Source organism: Protobothrops mucrosquamatus, unplaced genomic scaffold (genome assembly GCF_001527695.2).
Source record: "Protobothrops mucrosquamatus isolate PMUCROS unplaced genomic scaffold, P.Mucros_1.0 scaffold503, whole genome shotgun sequence".
NCBI classification, from domain to species: domain Eukaryota; kingdom Metazoa; phylum Chordata; class Lepidosauria; order Squamata; family Viperidae; genus Protobothrops; species Protobothrops mucrosquamatus.
Window position 1 is genome coordinate 307084 of NW_015386819.1, and position 19965 is coordinate 327048.

Consider the following 19965-nt stretch of genomic DNA (forward strand, 5'->3'; position numbering starts at 1 on the left):
ATCCTTGAACAATGTCTGGGAGCTGCAACCGGTATAGAATGTGGTCACATAAGCTATTTTGAGTGCACCTGGGGTTGTGCATCTCTGCTGCATGAACTGCATTAAGTTCCAGTTTGGGTCCAAGTCACAGTGTTGATTATTACCTTTAAAGCTCTTCAATTACATGGACTGCTCCTAGGTGGGATGGCTCAATGTAATTGGGACAAGAGTGGACTTCCAGAAGAGTGTCAAGATTTGGCTCTGCCAATTGGCATGGGAGTCTAGGAGTGATATATAACCCTGGGGGGAGGTGGTTGGTCACTTGAGTGCATTCCCTCTGATTTTTTAACATTATCCTCTTAATTTTTAACCTTGTTTTTAATTTTGTTTTTATTTATAAACCAACCAAAGTCACTCAGGTGAGATGGGCAGTGTAGAAATTTGATAAATAATCTAGGCTATATAAACCAATAATACAGACTTGATCCCATCTTCCAAAATTACTACATTACTTTGGGCTAGGTGTCTATATTATGCATCTCTCCTTATCAGTAGCAATTAATAATTACTCTATTTACTTCTCCAACAATTGTTCTTACCTGCTATGCAGATTTGCCATGCCCCACTTTAGTTTAGAATAGGGGTCTTCAAACTTGGCCCTTTCATGACTTGTGGACTTCAACTCCCAGAATTCCTCAGCTAGCGTGCCTGGGAATTGAAGTCCACAAGTCATAAAAGGGCCAAGTTTGAAGATCCCTGGTTTAGAACATTGTTCAAACCCACGGAAAAGGGGGATAAGAAAATACATTTTTATATAAATGCCATGATTTGTGTACGATATCCGAACTACTGGCCATTCAAGTTCTCAGCAGGATCCCTATTTTCTGGAGAGTTTGACATCTTTTGCCTGAAAAGCACAAGGTCCGCTGAGAAGATTCGCTCTTTTCTTTGTATTCAAAAGAATCTTTTCTATGCACGGTACAATTAAACCAACCACTTTTTTGTGCTATAAGGCCAAGGCAATTTGCGAAGATCAATTTTGCCTTTCGGATAGGGTGATTGGAAGGCCCATATCGATGTTAACAAGGTGCTACCCTACAACACTGGAGTACGACGCTTGCTTTTTCCTTATTCTGCCGACAAAGGAAAGTATGCCATCTGTACGATCTTTTTTTATTATTTATTAAAAGTTTTATGGAAATTACAGTATAAACCCCCATACCCACTCCAAACCCCCTCCCTCCCCCTCCCCCACTTCCCAGAGCTGAACACAGGGTTACAAATATAATAATCAAAATCTATCTAGCATTAACCAACTATTAAAATAACCAAGTCCATAATGCACTTTAACTCCCTTTAACATAAATTTAAACAAATTAAAATTAAACACAATAATAAACCTATTCATAACCTAAATATTAAACAGTACAATACTAATGTTAAACATAATAATAATATCATATAATTAAAACTAACAAAAATTCCGTTAAAATAACCTATTAATAATAACAATACTCTAAAATTTACTCATAACCCAAATGAAACTTTTTAGTCCCATATTCATTCTGAATATAATCTATCCATCTTCTCCAGACCGAGATGTATCTTTCTTGTGATTGATCCTTCAAATAAGCGGAAATTTTAGCCATTTCTGCTAAATTTGACACTTTAAGCGCCATCTGTACGATCTTATACTACAACCACTACCTTATCAAACTAGAACCCGAAGTGTAAATCTCCAACAGATTCTCTTTACCCTACAGATGCTCCGCCCAAAACATTCACTCTCTTCTGTCACCATCTGGGTTTTGCCCCATCAGCGTACCAACGCTCGCCCTCTGCGCATGCGTAAAGCAGCCCAGCACGCCTCACTCCTAGAAGGAAGGTTCGCTCCTTAAAAAAATACCCACCGCCCCAGCTGGCAGGGCTCCGATTGATTTGTTTACTATCGGCGCCGCTACCAATGAGAGGAGCAGGCGTGAGTCCCCGCCTTCCCGCAACGTGCTCGCGCTCGTCCCAGTGAGCAGACCCCGCGGCGGCGAGTGGTCGAGATGGCCCTCGCCGGTCTCGGGCTCCGGAGAGCGGCGGTCTCCACTCTTCGGCTCCGTCTCGCGACGGGGTCTCCACCCCGCAGGCGCGCGGCGCATTTCTCTTTCCAGCCGGACCCGGAGCCCACCCAATATGGTGAGCGCTTTAATCCTCCTCGCCCGGGTCCGTGCTGACCGTCGTAGGGAGAAGACGCCGCTCCCCGGCCTCTTTGCAGCCCCTTGTCGAGTGCAAGGGAAGCGAGTCAGTCGGAGGAAGACACCCCCCCTCCCCTTTGCTGCGGCTTTTTCTCCAGTCTAGCTGGCTGAGATGGCGGAAAGGGAAGCGGCATCTGTGCAAGCGTTTTCAAAAGCTTTTGGCGCAATAGGCCAGGGTCTTATGAAAACGGCGTCCCCGCCGCGTTGGGTTTATGCCTTTAAAAAGTCTTACACGCGAATCAGAAAGTACTTCTTCAGGGGTAGTCAACCTTGAAATTCTGGGAGTTGAAGTCCACGAGTCATAAAAGAGCCAAGGTTGACTACCCCTGTACTTCTTCCTCCCTTGCATCCTAAAATGAAGTTTCCACCACCTGTGTAGGTGCAGCCACTGATGTGATGCAGTACAAACAAGCTATGATTGTTCAGGAAATCAAGTGGGACCGCAATACACTAAAGCTGGTGGCGCTTACCAAGTGCCTGGTTATGACGCAGGTTGTCCCTTCCCGTTATTTAAAGTAGAGAGGAAGGATTTCCCTGACAGAACAATTAATCAGTGGTACAACTTGCCTCCAGAAGTTGTGAATGCTCCAGCAGTGAAAGTTTTTAAGAAGAGATTGGACAACCATTTGTCTAAAATGGTATACGTTTTCCTGCTTAAACGGGGTTGGGCTAGAAGACCTCCAAGGTTCCTTCCAAGACTGTTATTCTATTCTAACTTCCGTGAAGAGTTTTATAGAAGAGGAAACTAGAGTAGTTAACAGTTTGTCACTCATAGCGGAGGCTGGCACCTTCTGTAGAGTGTTGCAGTATTTGCCTTTGTGAATACAGTTAACTGCACTCTTGTGCCATTCCGTCTCTTCATTTTCTGTCCTTATCATGGCATGTTGATGTTTCATTTTGACAAAAGATATGCCCTTCATTGTCCCTTTGAATACGGAAAGAGCATGAGTGATATTGAAAAACCCACTTTAGGTAGGAGTGAAAGTCATATCTTGTGCCAGACCTTTATGTGATATGTAGTAATTGAGGTCACCTTTAAAATGTCATAATTCCTGTTCTGGGACTTTAATCTATTACTGGTCCCTCCGTGCTAAGACTGTGTTGCAGAGGACTGCTTAGTTCTGAGGAAATTCCCTTTCATCTCCTAATTAAAATTTAAACCAATCTTAAGCCATAGAGATGACAATTCTACGATCTACAGAACTTGAGATATTTATGATCTCAGAAAAATTAAGTTAAAGGATTAAATCATAATTATAATAAGATATTTTTGTAAACATGGACAGCAGGTGAACCAGCAAGATCTTTTAACAAATGGAAAGGATCTTTTAAAAATACACTTTTAATTTGGTGGAACTTCTGTTGACTGACTAACCAATCAAGGGGATGATTTTTGTGGATTTTCCCTCCTATTCTCTCCAATTGTTACTCACTGTTGAGTACATACATTAGTGATACATTGGAAAACATGGAAATATTGGATTCTGACAAGTCTTAAAGCTTTCCAAATGGATCTTGCAGTTTTTATATGGTGCTATTTAGCAATCAATTCAATATTGGCCTTGTTTAACTAAATAATCTCTTCACAGGCCAGACACAAAAAATGAACCTTTTCCAATCTATAACAAGTGCCTTGGATAATGCCTTATCTAGAGATCCAACTGCAGGTAAGTTTTTATGCTTTGCTATGTAAGAGAAACTTTTACTTAGAGCCTCTTCGATTGAGGATACTCACTACTACATAATTCACTCATTACTACATAAGGCAAAAACAATTATGTTATTCTGGAGATGCTTAATCAGCATATTTTCTCCCTCATATCATTTTTGGATGGTAAAATAATTCTATTTAGGTTTTGAATTTGCTCCCAAATAAAGTTTCTGTTTGAAGTTTGAAGCCTATTTCAGTGATGTGTGCTGCTAAATTAACATAATTTTATTTGCTGGGGGAAAAAATGAAGATAGCCTTTGTTGCAAAAATTATGAAATGAAGTAAGTGGAAAAGGTACAACTTTTAATGGAAATAGATTTCTTCCATGGTTTTTGTAAATTGGCTAGTCCTTTCATTTCCAGTATTATTTATGAAAGGGCTTGGTTCTTATCACTCATCAAATTCATGTTATATAAAGAAAAACACACAGTAGAAAAAAGTTAGATGAAGGTGACTTTCAATTTTAACAATCCAGTTTCTTTCTGAACAACTATTTCCTTGATTTCTAATATACACAGTAATATTTGGTGAAGATGTATCCTTTGGTGGAGTTTTCAGATGTACCGTTGGCTTGAGAGACAAATTTGGTAAGTTCACAATTTAATAATTCATATCTCATGTTACATTATTATTTTCATAAAACAATGTTTTTCATTTTGATAAAGGTCTCACTATTGTACAATAAATAAACATAATTAGCAATAATAAAAAATTGAGATCATTGGTTAAAACCATAATTTTGAATAACTTTAGAGCAGTTACTGGAATGGTTGGTATGAATTAGTCTTTGCAAATGGATGTTATTTTGCCGTCCAGAGTCACTTTGGATGCTATCTAAATCTGATTAAATAAATAATTGATAAATGTTCCAATTGTTGATAAAAACAAAAGTCTAGTTTAGGAGTGCATCTGATCTAGGTGGGGAGATTGTTACATATAATGGGTGTTGGCACTACAGTGTGCGAGGCATTCACAGACAACTTGTATGGAAAGTAGTATGATGTCACGTTTAAGGCTTTGTAAATAATACATTGCTCATATGGGCATAATATAGAGTTCTACTGAGGAATCTAGCTACACAAGCATAGCTTTACATAAAATAAATTAGAGTGGTTTAATTTTGAAATTATTGAGGAAAATTTAGAAAGTTAGAAGAAAAATTACGAACTGGAAGTAGTTAGCTGTGGGAGAACATTGAAGGGAAATATGATCATACTCTTAATATGTCTGACGTACATGGAATCCAGTGTGTATAACACGGACTAAAGGTTTTGAGTAACAGGAAGACGGATTTCAGCAGAATACTTAGAAGAAGCTTTGAGATTGCAAGAGCAGTTCAGTGGTGGTACCAATTACCCATAGAAGTGATGGACTTTCAATCTATGTCCAGTGTTTTAATTCTGATTCCTCTATAGAGAAGAGGATTGGAGGAACGGTTGCTGGAATTGGGTATGTCTAGTTTAACGAAGAGAAGGACGAGGGGGGACATGATAGCAGTGTTCCAATATCTCAGGGGCTCTGCCACAAAGAAGAGGGAGTCAAGCTATTCTCCAAGGCGCCTGAAGGCAGGACGAGAAGCAACGGGTGGAAACTAATCAAGGAGAGAAGCAACCTAGAACTAAGGAGAAACTTCCTGACAGTTAGAACAATTAACCAGTGGAACAACCTGCCTCCAGAAGTGGTGAATGCTCCAACACTGGAAGTTTTTAAGAAGAGANTCTCCAAGGCGCCTGAAGGCAGGACGAGAAGCAACGGGTGGAAACTAATCAAGGAGAGAAGCAACCTAGAACTAAGGAGAAACTTCCTGACAGTTAGAACAATTAACCAGTGGAACAACCTGCCTCCAGAAGTGGTGAATGCTCCAACACTGGAAGTTTTTAAGAAGAGACTGGACAGCCATTTGTCTGAAATGGTGTAGGGTTCCTGCCTGAGCAGGAGGTTGGACTCGATGACCTCCAAGGTCCCTTCCAACTCTACTATTATTATTATTATTATTATTATTATTATTATTATTATTATTATTATTATTATTATTATTATTATTATTATTATTATTATTATTATTTTGGCCAAAATGACCCTTTTCATCATTATTGTTTAGTTCTACACAAACAGTGTAAGCTCTTTTCATTCCATCAGATACCATGTATTAAAATATGTTTTCCTGGTTTATATATTATATATTAATAAAAATCTCTTATAGGTAAAGACAGAGTGTTCAATACTCCTTTATGTGAACAAGGAATTGTGGGATTTGGCATTGGAATTGCAGTCACTGGTGCCACAGCTATCGCCGAAATCCAGTTTGCTGACTATATTTATCCCGCCTTTGATCAGGTTAGAGCATATTTTAAGATGTCGAAAATTAGAAGGAAATTTAGAGATATTACATTAACTTTCTTAAAACAATGAAAATGTGACTGGAGAGAGATTAGGTGTGATGATTGAAAGGATCTTCATGAATATGAATTAGAATGGTTGAAGAGTCTGTGCCGTTTTGTATGTTACAAAAGGAACCAAAATTGTGAAAATATGTTGATAAGACCTTGCTGTTTCAATTAACATGCAAAAAGAGAATTGGCACTTCTGCTATGGACAGCTGAAAGTCCTACATGTTCCTCTTGAGGAAAATGTATTCTTTTATGGAAGAAATACTTTTAGAAGAAGTAATGTCAGAAGCATGAGCATACCAGTACTATATTTCTGTCTTGTAACTGGAAGGAGTCTATAGTAAGAAATAATGAACGTAGGTTCACAGTTGAACATCGATACATCTCTGGTTGGAATTGTCTGTTTGCTTGATAAAATGTGCTGTATTATCACATTTGAGAGCCCAAGGTAATTTCTAATTTTTGTATGTAGAAAAGTCTTAAAAATCAATTTTATATTTGTAGTTAGCTCAAATAAAGAGAAAACTGTCTCAAAATAATCAGTAACTGGAACAATAGCTTGATGTGGGAAATAATATATACATTGATTAAATGAACTTATACCAGTAGAAGATATAACTGGATTTCTGAACTCACTGAAAAACATGTACATTCCCTAACACCCCCAAATGCTTAGGCAGATTCATTGAAAATGTCGGCCATGTGAGGTGGCTACAAATGGGAGAGGGGGTTTGCCAAAATGGAAAACTTTGTGGGGGGTGGGGCAGGGAAGACTGGCAATCACACTATCACTGGGTATTTGGCAACTGGTTGTAAGTGCTAACAAGTTGCCAAGTGCCCATATTACAATCACATGACTGCAGGGATGGTGGTGGTGCAGTATTTTGTGATAGCTGGAATTGGTTTAAAAGCTGTAAAGCACCCTTTCTGTGGCTGTTGTAAGTTTGAGTTGTCATTAGTCAAGGACTATCTTTAGATATTCTTCATGATGATCTGTCCCTAACCTGAACTTTTATATCTTCCAACAGTGCATGCATTGCCTCTATAACTGAGTAAATCCATCTTGCTGCTAGTCATCCTTTTCTACATTTCCCTCCCTTATAGACTTCTTCAGAAAATTAGGTCTTTGTATAATGTATCCAAAATGTGAATACTTGAGCTTGGTTATTTGTGTCTTGAGTGGCTTGATTTGGTCCAGGCTGCCTTTATTTGTTTTCATCTTATCGTATTGTTCATGATAACATGTTTCAAGCTATTTCATGATATGTTGTTCTAATGTTTATTTTTATTTATTTATTCAGTTTCTATAGTCGTCCAGCTCAAACAAGTGTTTCTGGACGACTTACAATAATATGTTATTCTCATGAATATTCTTTAGTATTCAAGTTAAAAAAAATTCAATATTCTTTCTATCCTGCTTTTTTCAAAGTCCAACTTTGGCTTCCATAGTGTCATAAGGAATACTATGGCTTGCACAATTCTCATCTTTGTAGATGTAAGCACATGATGGGATCTGAATATCTTTTCCAAGGCCTTCATGGCTGCTGTATGGAATAATTGTCAGCAGTGTTTTTTCTTGACTGCTTGTTCCTTTTCTGGGATGGTTGATCCTAAAAGACAAAAGCTATTTTCCACTTCAATATCTTCATTGTCAGTCCTGGTTGGTCTACCAGTTGTTGTTAGTTTGGTCTTTATATTTAATTTTAGTACCATTTTTTCATGCTTCTTGCAAATCTTTTGCATTTTTGGCTATCAGAAGAGTGGACAATGAGATGTTCTGGGATATCCATTTTTCTAATTAATTCCACAGCTTGATGTTATCAACATAATTAAAAGACTTCTGTAATCAATGAAACAATGACTTCATTTTTAAAATATTCTTTAGCTTTCTCAATTTTCCAGAGTGCACCAAAAATCATGGCCTGTGTTCCTTTTCTACAGTTAGTTTGAACATCTGGCATTTTTTTTCCATGTAGGATTCTGATTTGCATATTTATTATTGTTATTTTGATATCCTTCCTTTATTTTGTGCAACTTCAAGTAGTGCACATAAAGTTCTTACCTCATATCTATCTATCTATCTATCTATCTATCTATCTATCTATCTATCTATCTATCTATCTATCTATCTATCTATCTATCTATCTATCTATCTATCTATCTATCTATCTATCCATCCATCCATCCATCCATCCATCCATCCATCCATCCATCCATCCATCCATCCATCCATCCATCCATCCATCTTCCATTCCAACGGATGGAAACTAATCAAGGAGAGAAGCAACCTAGAACTAAGGAGAAATTTCCTGACAGTGAGAACAATTAACCAGTGGAACTCCTTACCTCCAGAAGCTGTGAATGCTCCAACACTGGAGGTTTTTAAGAAGAGACTGGACAGCCATTTGTCTGAAATGGTATAGGGTTTCCTGCCTGAGCAGGNTAGTTTCTTTATTATTGGATAGTATCCATAATTTCAGAATTTGCCTCTTGTTTTTGTATAATTTATAATAGAACATGAATGTGCTATAACTGTATAAATAGGTCCTGATAACTGCATGTAATGTTAACTATCTCTCTCTATTTCTTCAGATTGTTAACGAGGCAGCAAAGTATCGATACCGTTCTGGAGATCTCTTTAACTGTGGAAGCCTTACAATAAGAGCGCCTTGGGGATGTGTGGGTCATGGTGCATTGTATCACTCTCAGTCCCCAGAGGCCTTTTTTGCTCATTGTCCAGGACTGAAGGTATAGAGTAATCATTTATTAGATGGTCTTTAGAGTGTTCTAATAATTCTTTTAAAATATAAATATAAAAGGTTACTTTTATATTTGTTTTATCTGGTTTTTTTTACATTAAAACAGATACAAGGAAATTATAGAATACAAATATTACACAGGGAAATTTGCAGAATGAAACACCACAAAGTAAAATTAAATGGATGCATTTATAAAATAATCCCCTTGGAAGAAAAACAATCTCTCTTTTATCCTAGGTATCAAAATGGATTAGAACAAATATAATTTTGTGTCAGTTTAATACCTTCAAAGCTAGTTTTGAAATCATGTTAAAGAATAGCTAAATAGTAAATAACCATGGTTAAAGAGATTAAAAACCTTATTTTAAGGAAACTCAAATCTTGGGTGTGGCAGCAAGCTATGTGCAGAATTATAATCCATAAATGATTTCCAGGTTATATTGAAATTAACATCAGAATAGGTTTTTTTTTTAAATTTATGAAGTTATTTTTCATATTGATTAGCGTTCCCATAGTTTCAGCTGCCATTCCTCTAATGAAAGATTAGATGTGATTTCCAGTAAGAAGTATTCTGATGCCAGTTTTCATATGTAAAATCAGCTCAGTGTATTTTGTAGATATATAATGTTTGCTAATAATAGAAAAATGACTGATGGAAAAGGAAGACCAACATTTAAGACTTGTTGCATCCTATAGTAGTTTATTTTTCAGTAGACCTGAGTTTTTTGACTTTGCCACCAGGTATGATTTATGATTCCATTTTGATTTTTACATTTACATTTTTCCATATTTTATTTCAATATTCATTATCTATTTTAGTAAATCATTGGATCAATAGAACTTATTGTACCAGTTTTTCTCTTAAGTATATTAGTTGAAATTCATTTTCATTGATATTCCCATTTTTGCATGTCAGTTATCCTCCTTAAATTCTGCATCCATTTAATCATACAGACATTGACATATTTGGTCTCTGAATCATATTTTAATAGGAGCTGATTTATCAGATAGATAGATAGATAGATAGATAGATAGATAGATAGATAGATAGATAGATAGATAGATAGATAGATAGATAGATAGATAGATATGCACATACTACTACTTCCATAGATGCAAACCATCCATATAGTGCTAATTGAGTCTGTAATACAGGTTGAATAATTACCCTAATAGTGTAACTTAGTGCCACCAATCTCATTTTTCCTCTAATTTCTCTAATTAATACATGGTCATTTATTTAAGCAGATTTGTCTTTGCCATGCATCTAGCATCTTTTCACTGAGTTTTATTGGGATAATTTGAAATAGGAAATTATCTCTTGGAACAATGTTTATTTTTTTACTCTTGATATTTTTCTTAGCCAAGATAATCTCTAACTTGTTTATGTATTCATTTTCTTGAAGATTGTTGTTCCAAGAGGACCTATTGAAGCCAAAGGACTGTTATTGTCATGTATAGAAGATAAAAACCCTTGCATATTCTTTGAACCTAAAATAATGTACAGAGCAGCAGGTAAATTTTTCTCATTGTATTCAAGGTAAAAATGTAACCTACATCTTATTTATTCACATGGTAGAAACATAGCATGTATGAGTTGAACAGACCTTATACAGTATATCATCTAGTTCAGTGGTGGCGAACCTATGGCACGCGTGCCAGAGGCGGCACTTGGAGCCCTCTCTGTGGGCACATGTGCCGTTGCCCCAGCCTCGCCTCCCCACGCAACTCCCTCCTCACCAGCGGCCCCCCTGAAGAGAGTTGCCCCTGAACATGGCCCATGTAGAGCAGCGCAGCCAAGAACATGGCAGATAGGCAGCCAGGGCAGATTCTGCCCTCATGCCCCATCGCGCACAGTTGATGCTGTGGAGCGCAGGCAGAGGGTGTGGCTGCCATGGCGCTGCTGGGCTGCCTGGGCAATCTGCGGTAGGCCCTGGAGGCGGTGAGTGGCCCTGTGGGCAGGCAGGGTGGGGGACGGGGTGGGGGCGGAGGGGGGGTGGAGTGGAGACGGGGCCAGTTTTTGGGCACTCGGTCTCTAAAAGGTTCGCCATCACTGATCTAGTTCAATTGTTTGCTTAGTGCAGAATTTACTAACCATATCTAATAATTGACCACCCCACTGACTGAAGATTTCTTCTTACTGTATTTAGTGTTGGTCAAATAGTGCAGTATATTTTCTAGTACTATAAAGTCATTGTTGTACTGTGAGCTACAAACAAGTGTGGAATCTCAATTCTGATATGACCTTTCCCCTGCTTTCCTTCAATGTCCAGTGCAGCATATCCCACCAGCTCCCCAGCCTTCTAAGCAAGTTCCCTTTCTCCTGTGTCTCCCCTCAACTTCTGATGACTTTGTTGTTTTCTCCTTGTCTTCTTTTCCCCCATACCACTTGTACGAAAATTAAAATAGTTTTGTTTAATGCGTGAACAAAGCCATTCCATTCCATTTTTGATTTGGTTATTGACCACCCAAAAAATAGCTATTCTGTGCATGGAAAGGTTTATGTTTGGAATGTTCTACATATTCCTAACTTCTGTCAAATAAAGGAGAAAATAAAACTGAATCCCCCCACCCCAAACTATAATAGGCCATGCAGTCATGACTGATAATTTGAAGTTAGTTTCATTCAGTTAAGCTGAATCTGCATTGAATCAAAATTCCCTAGCTTGGGAGGTACAGAATTTATGGCGAGGTAACATATATTTCTGACCTCCTTAAATAGCTGTGGGATTTTATTGCTGAACAATACTGGTTAATGTAAGACAGGTGACTTATAAAGACATGTTATGATTTTAGTATTTATAACATGAATTTGGGGTATTGAGAAACTGTTCTACTCAAACATGACAGTTGTTTTTCAGAAATTAAACTTTAAACAGTGCAGGGTTTTTTAATGAACCGTTGAATGATTCAAAAGCAGATAGTGGTACTTAGAGGAAAAAATGAGTCATCTTGACATTATCAGGTTTAAATTTCTTGTGGAGAATTTGTTCTTATGACCTTTTCAGCTTCATTTAATTCCACCTTATATGACATAAATAGTATAGAAATAAATGATTTGCATCAGTGGTTGTTATAGTGACATGGCAAGTAAGATTAAAAACAACCAGTTTTTCAATCAGTGTTCAAAATGTCCTGTCACAGGATCTACACATGTTTTCCTACTATAATTAAGGATTAATAGAATTAAAATTCGTATATTGCAACATGCATGAATTAGCAGTTGTGGCTGTTTATAGAAGCATAGGCAATCACACTTAAGGCAGAAGTAAATAATGTAATAATTTCCTACAATGTGTGAACCCTGCCACTGATCTGAAGAAGTTAGAGTTCAGTACAGGCCATATGGATTACTAGTTCTATGAGCAAATATTATTTTTTTCATTAATGGAGTGCTGAAAACTCTGAGAAAGAAAACTAGATAAATCCTTATTTAAGTATCTCTGAATGAATATTTTGCTAATGTTTAATACAGCGTAGTTAACGTATCAGAAAAAAGATTGATATGTCCAAATGATAACATTTATTAATAAATGAAATATAATTAAAATATTTCCTGTTTTCTATATTTCCTATATTTATATGCCTGTATATCTATATAGTTATATATCTATATTTATAGTAAAGTGTTCACAAAATATTTAAAGACCTGAATGAAAATGACAATTATAATTGCAAGTCTTTATAATGTTTCCACATGTTAGTCTAAATAGAGGATACACAAAATATGCAAAGCAAACTAGTTAAAGAAAAATAGCAAATGTAAAACAATTGAAAATTAAGGTAATTCTGTGAAGATTAGAAAAATTTGAACTAGAATCTTTCAGTGATCACTTTTTATAACATATTGACAATTTAGTACTTTTTAAACAGGACGTTTTCTTCAATATATGAATAGGTGCTTTTTCAAAGATTTATTAGATTGTTTCCTACAGGTTTACTGTAGTAAGAGACTGACAATTACATTCTTAATGCTTAGAACAAAGAAATGTATTGTCTATGGACTTACTATGATAGCAGAACTGTTAGAATATTGGGATATACATCAGAACGTTTCGCAGTGACCTTATCCTATATGAATTCATTATGATTCAGGCAGGGATGAATTGTACTAGTATAGGGAGTGGAGTTTTATGGAAATGCCAACTCTTGTGCAACAGGCATAATCTCTTCAGGGAATTTCTATCAAGGGATTTGGGACACTTCACCTCTTGAAGTCTGACTGGATATGTCCCTCCAAGCCCAAGACTAACTTGAAAGAAGGATGCAGATTGTGAATACATGGACTTCAACTTGTAAACTCCTTATATGACATACAAAGAATAAGCACAATCTTTCTAGACTGTATTAGTTAAAATATAAGATTTTGATCTTATTTTCCATTTCCTCGATTTCTGAAGAGTGGAAGCTGAAATAATTTTGTACTCTCGCTCTAAGCTGAGCTTATTTTGGTTCCTGAATAGTAAATAGGGTATAGAGGTTCGGTGAAAATTAGATCCAAACATTGTATCCTTTAAAGACACCTCCAAAGATTAGGACATTGCAGTAATATCTTTTGACAGAGAAAGTTTGGTAGGTGAACTCCAAGAAACAACTGGTTGGTGGAATATCTCTTCTTTAGAGGTTGGGAGGAGGGGAAGCCAACAATTCAGTTGACAGTTGACACTGGCATTTAAAAACTATCAAGTGGAGGCAGTTGGCTCTGTGAAGGGGGAAAGTTAGTGGATGCCTTGTCTTTCTAAAACTATTGTATTTCTTGTGTGCATATAAATGTTCAACAGAGAAATAATCGTAAATAGGGCTCTGTGTTAGAAAGTTCCACCATCTCTGCTGGCTTTCTGCCATTGCTGTTAGATCTGTACCTCCATTTACAAATTGTCATATAAGTATTTATCAAGCATATGCTTAATTTCTTGTAATTGTGACATCCTCTTATTCATAGAGATGGCCAATTGTGCTTGCAAAAAATGGAATCTTGTTGGATTATCTCTATTTAATTTTGTTTGGTTTTTACTGCAATATATCTGAATAATTGTGAACACAAACAGATTTTTTTTTTTGGTTTATAAGGTCACTTATCTGCCTGCTAAATTTGTAGCGAGTTTTAGTTGCTGCTTCCTTTTCTCAAAAAACTTGGATTTCATCTACGTCAGTGTTTCTCAACCTTGACAATTTTAAGGCATGTGGACTTCAACTCCCAGAATTCCACAGCCAGCAATGCTGGCTGTGGAATTCTGGGAGTTGAAGTCCACATGCCTTAAAATTGTCAAGGTTGAGAAACACTGATCTACGTAAATATTTAATTGTGGTTAAGTTTTTCAGTAAAAAAAAAAGTTTTCTGATTCTTAGGGAAATCCCTAAATTATATCTCTGGGATTTTTTATTTTCTGCACTCATAGCTTCAGCTGGTAATAAATTGCACAATGACACAAGTGAATTAATTTTTATCTTCGTACCTTGCCACTTCTTCAGAACGGAACTTTCCTTGTCAGTTCTATTACAGTTATGGCTCTCAATTTAGACGTCTTGCAGCAGGGATGAGGAACATGTTTTGCCAGCAGGTTTTGCCAGCATCCTTCAATTTTATCCATGCTGATTGGGGCTGCTAGAAGTTGTAGTTCCCTATCTCTGTTCTAGATACTCAAATTATAAACTTAATTGTTTTCCTTTTATTCAGTGGAACAAGTACCTGTGGAGCCTTACTCCATCCCTTTGTCTCAAGCAGAAGTGCTTCAGGATGGAAGCGATGTGACTTTGGTGGCTTGGGGTACTCAGGTAAGATTTGTTAGGATTTGAGGAAAGAAACCCCAAATACTTCTTACTAGTTACTACTATTACTTCCTAATACTTTACCATTATCACTTTATTGGCATGTTCATCTGGGTAGTGTTGCTATCCGAAGCAATCACTTCAACAGATATTTCATTCAGGCCTCCATTATGTGTGTATGTAATATTCTAGAATATTCTTGTCATGAAAATGATGGAAATTAAATAAGACCCAAATAGATAGGATTAGAACCAGAATGTTAGTGATACTTAGATCTTGTTGAAATTCATGAGATTTAAAGTTTATTGCATGCTTTCTCCTAATATTTAGGTTCATATTATAAAGGAGGTAGCAGTTATGGCACAAGAAAAATTAGGAGTGTCCTGTGAAATAATTGATTTGAAGACGATTTTGCCTTGGGATGCAGAAACTGTGTGCAAGGTAAGTGTACATATCCTGTTTGTCCATTTAATCGAACTCATTTATAATGATCTGATTATTATACAGTAGTGATATATAAGATGGATACAAAATATTTTGAACAAATCTCTGTTGTTTGTCTATGGAAACCTATGGTCCAAGGAAACTAAATGCTTAGGAAATATATGTATACTTTTAAAAAAGGAATGTCACAAACTACAGGGGCAGCACTGAACTGATATTTTGGATCTCTGTCTGAGATTAAACATAAAATGTGGGTTTTGAAGAGGGATTTTGAGTCTTTAACTACTCCCCTCCCCCTCCAAGAGTTGCAAGTGTAGCTTCTAGCCTGCTGAGCAGTTATCTATAGGGATGCTGGATTTATTTCAGTCCCAAGTATGAAAGAATGTAGACTGGGCCTTTGGGAATGGGGAGGGAAGATGAAAGGATGAAATAAATCACGTCACCATTTTTTTTGAAGAATGATAGCTTTTTCCCCCTCACATTTTTTCTTTTTATTCTTCTAGGCTAATTGTTTCCTTTTTCTTTCTTTTCCCTCTTATCTTCTCATCTGTCACTTCCTTGTATCACTTCCTCTCCCTAATTTCTCTTGCCTTGCCTTGCCTTCCTTGTGGGGAAGTATCCAGTGAACCCCTATATTTTAGTACTGTTTTATCATAGTGTGTGAGACACTTTTCCCATGGATGATATTCAGTATTTCTCCCTGCCTCCTGAACCTGATTACTCCCTGTAAATATCCACAAGCCTTTTGGTAATGATAGCCTGGAATTTGGTTGTGAATTGGAAGTATCTTTTTTTTCATGAAAATGCTATCATTTGGTGCAAGTATTATAATATCTAATAGCTGTTTTTTATAGTTCTGACAGGAGTAAATAACGCCAATATCCAAAATAACAAGTAGCAATAGTCAGCAGCTTTTCCCCATCTTTTCCAAAAGAAAATAAATGTTAATATTGACCACACAACAAGCCCCATTGACACCATATATAAATTGTGTCTTGGGAAGGCTAGGTACTATTTTACAACTGCATTTCTCTATATAAGAAGAATTAAATATATTTTAAACGACATAGAATGCAAATGATTAAGGGCAGCATTAGTAGGATAAATGTTAACCTCTTAATTCTTTTAGAAAAAAACAAAAGTAAGTCTTAATGAATATCAGTTAATTTGCATACTACTCGTTACAGTTCTGGTTTTTTAAAAATTACAAATAGTATAGTTATGTTCCAACCACTAGAGGTCTCTGTTAGATCAATTAAATCTGAGTTTTACATATGTTTTACTGAGTATTATTTTCTAAAAGCTGGTTTTATTTTTTTTGCCAAAATAATTTGAGTATTTAATCTGTTTTATAATTTGAACTGTTTTTGCAATAATTTGATGTTAGTAATATATTATCAAATCTCAAGGTAATGATGAATAGGCCACCTGTCAATCATGAGTGCACTTCTCAAACTGATAGTTATCCCATGCGTACTGAATATTAGTGTTGTGACTCCTCACCAGCCAGTGGATCCGGCAGCTGAGTCTGAGGGTCAGATAAGGAGGAGGGGCCTGGAGTGACATTAGAGTCAGAGGAAGGCTCTGAGGAGCTCCAAGACTTACAGTCGGACGAGGAGCCTGGCCCCTCTACTCACGCTCAGACTGAGACACAGCTGTGCTGGGAGCCTGAGTTGGACAGTGATGAAGAACAGTTGGGACAAATCCAGGATGCACGAATGCGTAGGAAAGAGAAGCGAGTAGGACAGAGGAATGCAATGGGGCGGCTCCAAAGGCAAAAGAGAAGGCATTAGGAAGCCACGCCTCGGATGAATTATAAAAGGGAAGGTGTGGGAGATGCTGGTTGCCGAAGGCAACTGTTCGTGTTGAGGATCAAGTTTCTGTAGACTGTGTTTGTTTGCCTTGGACATTGACTCAGGTCTGTGAGAATAAAGGGTTGTTTTTTTCTTGCGGTTCCTGCCTGTTTCTTGGAAGAGGGGTTTCTCCTTGTGAGCATAACAAGGACTCATGTAGGCTGGGACAGAACAATAAATTTGAACAAAGTTATATCACAAAATAAGGATATATTTTACCATCTATTACATTTTATTTCAATGAATTTAAATTTTATTTATTCTTCTGTTCTGTACTGTGACCAATTGCTTCCCCATATCTTACTGTCTAAGAAAGGTTGTTTGAAATTCTTTGTAATAAGAAACGTCTTTGTTCGATGAAATAACTCAGGACTATTGATTTAGAAATGTGCTTTCTTTTTCAGTAGAGATAAATAAAGGGGATGGATGGATCCAGTTGTAGTGCTAACCATGATTTCTTTGATTGTGTTTAAATAAATTAAATATGGAATCCAACTCCAAACTCAAGAGGTAGTCCTTCAATTACAACTATTCGTTCAGCAACTGTTTTAAGTTATGATGGCAATGAATAAAGGGACTTAACTGGTTGTCAAAATTCTGGCCATTGCAGTACCCCTGCAGTGGCATGACTAAAATTTGTAATACTTGGCAATCAGCCCACACTTATGCAGTCATGTGCTTTGCAACTGCAATGTTTAGTGACAACAGTCTGTGCCCCAGATGCTGTCGTAACTGAGGACTACCTGTATATAATGCTAATCAATAGCAATGGCTCACAAACAAGACTGGCTGAACTCACAGAATGCACTAATCCAGTGATGGCAAACCTTTTAGAGACCGAGTGCCCAAACTGCAACCCAAAACCCACTTATGTATCACCAGGTGCCGGGTGGGTGTGGCCCACTGGGCGGGCGTAGCTACAGTGGGCTTGGCAGACTGGGTGGGAGTGGCCACTGGATGGGTGTGGCTGCAGTAGTCATGGCAGATTGGGTGGGCATGGCGGGGTGGGCGTGGCCACCTTGATGTTGCTTATAAGGAGGGACACCTGTGGGAGCCAGGCAGGGTTGGGGGAGATCCAGGGGGTCTCTGGCGGGTGGGATGGTGGGCTTCCCAATGGCGGCTTCAGGCTGACTGGCCTTAGACCAGTGATGGCGAACTTTTAAAAACCACGTGTGCTGGGGCGATGGCGCGTGCCCACAGAGAGGGCTCCACATGCCGCCTCTGGCACGCGTGCCATAGGTTCGCCACCACTGCACTAATCAAAAGGCCAGATTTCATATTTTGGCTTAGAATGGGAACAAAGCTGATATCAGGGAGAACAGTATTCCCCAAAAAGGAAGAAAGTGGATGAGAGGGCTTGTCCCTTATGTTCCTTAAGATGAAGTAGAAGTTCCCATCCCTTGATGAGTCATGGCTTTTTAGACTAGGTAAGGTTCTTTTAAGAGCCTTGTAGTTGTATATTCCTAGCAAGAGCTGATCAAATCGTTTGTGGCTATAAGCAGACCTCCTCATCTTGGAACGGCTCTAATTGGAGCACAAGAGGAAGATAGGCAAAGGTTTCCTAAGCCACAATTTTCAGGTTGCTCCTGTGAGCCCAGAAGATTCTTCAAGTTATAAACCACTTCTGCACGGGAAAATGTCACATTGTCTGGAGTCAAAGGTGGAGCATCTTTGTCATCAAAAGGCTTCCAAACCCATAGCTCGAGATTACTCACAGCATATTAGTTGAAATTCTTAGCCTGTTTTGTAGTTATAATTATATTCTTAATTCTAGGTTTCTCCGAAGAAAGAAAAGGAAAAACACTGGGTAATTCTATAATTTAATTCTATAAAAGCATGTCTGCATCCATCTCAAGTTGTCATTTTCTTCCAGATTTTTCTACACAAGTTGTTTTTTAATTTGATAGAGGTACATGTATCAGTTGGTCAAATATTGAATTATGGTGAACAAAAATGGGCAGCTGCCTGCCACAATTTAGTCACGTGCCTACGTTTGCTGTATTCCAGAAACACTAGATCAGGGGTAGGCAACCTTGGCTCTTTCGTGACTGATGGACTTCAACTCCCAGAATTCCTGAGCCAGCCACGCTGAGGGGAAAGGGAGAGGTTTCCAAGCTGAGCCATGCTGGCTCAGGAGTTCTGGGAGTTGAAGTCCATGAGTCATGAAAGAGCCAAGGTTGCCTACCCCCTGCACTAGATGATGGAAGCTTCCTAAAACCCTTTAAAAAGGAATGATTAAGGGTAGGAAGGGATTCTGTGCTTTTTTATTTTTGACTTGGGATGACATTTACATTTGAGACTTTTTTTCTTTGTAAATGATGGTGGTGAAACCAACTTTTTCTTGTTCCCTGTTCTCCATTTCAGCTTGTGATTCCATTGGCATGAGTTATACTTTTTTTGTAAGAGAATTCATGGACATAAGTAAGCTAAACACACTTTAAGCTTTGCCGAGTCTGTGTTGATTTGTGGGAATTGAAAAATCTATTGCAAAATGAAATGTCGAGATATTATTTTAATTGTAGTAGTTCAGGGTGTGGATAACGTTCTGCCAAATAAATACAAATGTAATACGTTTGCAAATTTATTCTTGTCTAATATTTTTGAATTCTAAATGTGCTAGTATTTGTGTTTTTGTTACTTGTTTTATTTTACAGAACTAATTTCAATTTTTGAGAGAATGTTAATGATTTTAAAGTCTAGTATTTGCTAAACATACATACAATATAAACAAGTATTGTAACAACATATATGAGAAGGTAAGATAATTATTGTGACATTTCTTTCTACCCAATATTTTTCATATTAATTTTTGGGGGG

At 37.4% G+C, this 19965-nt stretch overlaps 1 protein-coding gene across 1 annotated transcript in view; it reads left to right on the forward strand.

The window, feature by feature from the left end:
• The first annotated feature begins 1980 nt into the window (after positions 1-1980).
• BCKDHB (branched chain keto acid dehydrogenase E1 subunit beta) overlaps positions 1981-19965 on the forward strand; it is a 46046-nt gene continuing 28061 nt past the window's right edge. The window contains exons 1-8 of the mRNA XM_015816810.1: positions 1981-2163; positions 3812-3889; positions 4452-4520; positions 6137-6270; positions 8916-9071; positions 10489-10597; positions 14760-14857; positions 15182-15292. Coding sequence (XP_015672296.1) covers positions 2031-2163; positions 3812-3889; positions 4452-4520; positions 6137-6270; positions 8916-9071; positions 10489-10597; positions 14760-14857; positions 15182-15292 — 888 coding nt within the window. The 5' untranslated portion in view covers positions 1981-2030. The remainder of the gene's footprint in view (positions 2164-3811; positions 3890-4451; positions 4521-6136; positions 6271-8915; positions 9072-10488; positions 10598-14759; positions 14858-15181; positions 15293-19965) is intronic.